Consider the following 4,573-nt stretch of genomic DNA (forward strand, 5'->3'; position numbering starts at 1 on the left):
ATGCGTTTTTGGGACTCATACCCCAGGAGGAAGCAGACTCATGCACCCATTCCAGGGCTCAAGGCAGTGGGGACTGTGACCTCTGTGAGAGGAAGCCCTGTAGCCACCCAACCCTCCCACCCCCAGCAGCCTCACCCCCAGGACATGGACCGCTATTGCAAGACTTCTGTGCAGGAGCTGTTGAGTTTGTCTGGCAGCTTCTACTGAGCAGCTAATAGTATAACAACCCGGCTTTGATAAATCTGAACTAATTACCCCTCTTAATTAAAGTCTTTAGCAGTTGTTTCACTGTTTTGGCAAGAAAACAGGAGAGACTTGCAGTTAGAAAACAGCCGAGCTCCAGCGCACAGCGGAGCTGCTGATTAACACTTAAAGCATTTCAAGGACCTGGCACCCGCCACGGTTTGGTTTTCATCCATGTCTCCTCCTTGAATGGAAGTATATTCGGCTGTAAACATGTGTACACATCTAAAAACACGAGGCACTGTTTGCCAGCTATGCACAAGTCAGTATGTGTCTTCAGAATGGTGGCAATACACATAACACGGGCTCTGGATAAACGGTCCCTGCCTTTTGTACCACAAATCTACCAGAAGACCCATGCCAAAGTCGTATTTCTGTTAGACACACATCTTCTGTCTCAGAGTTGAACCATATTTCATAATCTTGCCCAAAGATATAAACATAGGGACAGACTATTTGCATATGGTAAATATTCCGATCAAATCAGAAGGTATTATTCATCAAAAGCTGATTTTAAAACAAAACAGAAAACAAAAAAAAAGTGTGGATGAGAACATAGGAGACAGGGATTTTTAGCGAAATAATACTGTCTTAAAGTTTGTTGATTAAATAAGCATGTTCCAAGTTTTTATTTCCAACAGTCAATGAATCAACTTCGACGTGCAAGAATCAAAACCAAAATTCAAATTCATTCATAATGAACCACTCTTATCTACTGTGGATGTGTGTATTATGTATGTGCTCACAAACGCTGAACGCACCTTCACAGGCACACACCTCTGTGTGTATATAGAACATACACACCGTGTTTGTTGCTTCGGGGAAGGAGAAAATTATAAACGATCAGCAGGCATTTTGAGACGGCAGAATCGACACAATGGAAATATATACAATAATAAAATTAAGATGATGCAGCATTCCCGGGTAGAATAATACAGATCTCAATAAATACAGCAGATATTTGCTTAAAAACAAAAACAAAACAAAACACCATCTCTCCACCCGAGATGAAGTCTTTTCAACTCAAAAAAATTGAAATAAGCCCCTCCAAATATATCATAATTGTTAGTGCCTATATAGAATATAATACACAAAACCATTTAGCAGGTGCATGCAAGAGGCGAAAGGCCAAGGGATGTAGAGGCATCTGGTCCTCCCGAAAGTGCGGGGGCCCAACGTGCCCCGGGTTTTGCAGGCAAGCTTGGACCAAGAGGTCCGCTCTAGTCTGCAGACCTCCGCAGTGAGGGCCTTCTGGATGGGGTTCGGGAGAGCTTTGGCCTCCATCACTGGTGGCCTTGGTGAAGCCCGGATGGCAGAGGCCCGGGAGGCGGCAACGTAGGCTGCAGTGGCGGCAGAGGCGCAGGCGGCGGCTGTTGCAGCTGGGGCGGCGGATCGCTGCCTGGCTCACCAGTAGGAGTGCGGGTCAGCCCCAGACTGCTGTCGTGTAGCTTGCGGACGTGCTTCTTGAGGTCAAAGTTCCTACAAAAGCCCTTGCCACACGTGGGGCAGGTGAAAGGCTTCTTGTCGTTGTGAGTGTGCATGTGGAAGGTGAGGTTGTACACCTGGTGGAAAGCCTTGTTGCAGATATTGCACTTGAACTGCTTCTCCCCGCTGTGGGTCAACTTGTGATTTTTATAATTCCCTGAAACAGAAAAAGGGCCCGGATAAGACGATGAACAAAGCTTGAAAAGAAGAGAGACGGTGCATAAAAAATAAGAACGCAGCCTGAAGAGCCACCAGAGTTTTGACCCAGGGTTCAGGACATTGATTCCCCTACATTTATTTTTAAGCATACCGAATTTATTTCCTCTACATATTAATACACATTATTTATCCAGTTATACTAAATGAAAACTGGAGGTGACAAAGAAATACCCTTTGACATTATCAAACGTGCCTTTTCTAACACTGGTCAGACCAGAGAGTAGGGAATAAAAATGACAGTTTCAGGTAAGCAGGGGCACTTTACAGGTCTTTTAAAAAAGCATCCCGAGAAATATTCAGCATGCCTTTCCTACGACCACCCTGAGAAGATATCTCCTGGGCTCAATACCTTTTTGATGAAATCCTTTGCCACAGAATTCACACACGAATGGTTTGTAGCCTGCGTGAATTCGGGTATGTGTGTTTAACGTGGAACTTCTATTAAACGCTTTACCGCACTGGTTGCATTTGTGAGGTTTTTCCTGAGCAGCAAAGAGAAAGGGAAGAATAGAGAATTCATTTACGGCATTTTGTTATTACGATGCGGAATCCTACCAGCACAATACACTAACACTCTGAAGCTTTGAAACAGAACAAAGATAACAACCCAAGGCCTCTCAGTCCAGTCAGCCCAGCCCAGCAGATTTTATGCTAAAGAGTGAGGCTATATCGACCCCCACCCCAAAACAGTTCGGAAGCCTTCCGGGTAAACTTAGGACTGAGGAACATACCTGTGTATGAATGATCTTATGCCGGCAAAGGGTGCTAGCTTGCCGGAAACCTTTCCCACACACTTTGCACACGAAGGGTCTGGCTCCTGTGTGCACCGGCATGTGACGGGTTAAGTTATAGTGCGCATTAAAGACCTTAAAATTAAACACACAAAAAACAGGTTAACAGAACAACAGATTTGAATTCAAAGTGGTTAGAGGGAGAGAGGCAAAACAAGTTTATACCCCCACTTCCCAAATACTAAAAACGGAAGCCAGGGCGGAAGAAATGAAGGAAGGAAGGAAGGAAGGAAGGAAGGGAGGAAGGAAGGAAGGAAGGAAGAGAGGAAGGAAGGAAGGAAGGAAGGAAGGAAGGAAGGAAGGAAGTCTTTTTTGCGTAAGAGTTACCTTTCCGCAGACTTCGCAAGTGAAAACTTTGGGTTTGGCATTAGGAGAGCCGCGGCTGAAATCCGAGGTTTTGAAAGCGATTTTTTCCGACAAAAGTTGGGCGCTTTCTTTCATGTAATGCTGCAGCTGAGCCTGGGACAAGTCTTTGAAAGCTACTCCCGAAGGGAGCTTCTCCACTGCCGGGACAACCAGTTTATTCCTTTCGGCTAAATACGTTTTGGGTTGTGGATGCAAAGGGGAACTGAGGAAGTAGGAGGCCACTGGGTGGATGTTCACGCCCGCAGCCGGATGGCACGGGCCGTCACCTCGGTTCAGGTAGCACAGGGCTCCCATGGCGTGAAACGAAGAGTGGTTGACCACGCGGGGCCTTACCAGCTTGTACTGCTGTAGTGGCAGCGCGTCGCGGGCCAGGTCACCCTTGAGGCTTAGTGCGCAGTTGAGCAGGTCGCTGCAGCTGAACGCCGGCGCCGAGGGCGCCACCGCGGGTGGCGCCGGAACCTCCAAACTCGCCTTGCGGGGCTCTGAGCCATTCACTCCTGCTTTGGAGTTCGTGTCGTACGCCACGGGAACGAAAGGGATCATGCAGGGGATCGACGAGTTGAGATGCAGAGAATGCTTGGGGTCCCCTTTGGGTACGGCTCCCTGCAGGAAGTGGGGGACCGGCAGGGCCTTAGGCTCAGGGGTGCGCGCCATGATTCGTTCGATGGAGAAAGCCAAGGGTTTGGATGTGCTCATCACGTTGCCCCGAGCTGGAGCAGTCGCTAGCATTTTGGTGGTCGCGTTGAGGCAGCTACTGTCCATGACTGAGTCGCCAGCGTCGGTCCGCCGGGGTTGAGTCACACGATCGTTGCCTTGTCCCCTGCTTGTCACAGACCTGCGGAGAGGACAGGCACCGTCACCACGAGCAGCCTCCTCCTCCTCCTCCCCAGCATCACCAGCCGAACCTGCCTGCCCAGCCCAATGGACTCCTGCCAGCCCATCGCAGAGTTCTTGGCGCACCAATGACTCGGGGACAATCACTACTTATTTCTATCAATAGAAAGTGTTGTGTCAATAACGCAGCCAAGATCTCGCCAATCGTTAACTTCCAAGAGGAGAAGGTAAACTAGATAATTGCTCAATTCGCTTCCAACAGTCAACAGGAAAACTTTTTTTTCTCTGCAGTCGGTGACTACTTTTCATTGGTGAGAGAGGTTCCCCCGCCCAGAAGAGGCGGGGGCGCTCGCCGCATTGCGCCGAGCCCTCCCCGGCGCGCAAGCACTCGCCCGCACACACTTCTCTACCCTTCAGCTACCCCTCCCCCTAGCTTCCTCTGTCTTTTTAATTCTCAATCTACTTAACCAGGCTTTAGAGGCCAAGCAAATCTGAGATCAATTTTCTCGTTTAGCTCTAAGTGACATCATCTAAAATCATTGTACTAGGGCTAAATAAGGAAACAGAGTCTAATTCAGGGGCAAATGCCAGGCTATATTTATCAAACGCCAGGCTCTAGAAAGCCTTGACCAGGA

The 4,573-nt window shown here is 48.4% G+C and overlaps 1 protein-coding gene across 2 annotated transcripts; it reads right to left on the bottom strand.

The window, feature by feature from the left end:
• Positions 1-840: 840 nt before the first annotated feature.
• Positions 841-4,172, bottom strand: Fezf1 (FEZ family zinc finger 1). Of its 2 annotated transcripts, XM_028762660.1 has the most exons (5): positions 3,439-3,866; positions 3,066-3,288; positions 2,679-2,813; positions 2,297-2,429; positions 1,527-1,885 (listed from the first exon to the last, which is right to left on the bottom strand). In XM_028762660.1, the coding sequence occupies exons 1-5, from the start codon at positions 3,864-3,866 to the stop codon at positions 1,527-1,529; spliced, it is 1,278 nt and encodes a 425-aa protein (XP_028618493.1). The 2 variants fall into 2 exon arrangements, with proteins under 2 accessions (XP_028618492.1, XP_028618493.1); XM_028762659.1 differs by having other exon boundaries at positions 841-1,885; positions 3,066-4,172.
• Between the last annotated feature and the right edge of the window lie 401 nt (positions 4,173-4,573).

This window comes from Grammomys surdaster, unplaced genomic scaffold (genome assembly GCF_004785775.1).
Source record: "Grammomys surdaster isolate TR1022 unplaced genomic scaffold, NIH_TR_1.0 134, whole genome shotgun sequence".
Lineage (NCBI taxonomy): Eukaryota > Metazoa > Chordata > Mammalia > Rodentia > Muridae > Grammomys > Grammomys surdaster.

Excerpts from the sequence above, each read along its gene's own strand:
- Fezf1 (XM_028762659.1), bottom strand. The coding sequence starts at position 3,866 with ATGGACAGTAGCTGCCTCAACGCGACCACCAAAATGCTAGCGACTGCT. Across the intron at positions 2,814-3,065 it reads CTTGCGAAGTCTGCGGAAAG|GTCTTTAATGCGCACTATAA; the intron begins GTAACTCTTACG and ends TTTAATTTTAAG. Across the intron at positions 1,886-2,296 it reads CAAAGGATTTCATCAAAAAG|GGAATTATAAAAATCACAAG; the intron begins GTATTGAGCCCA and ends TTTCTGTTTCAG.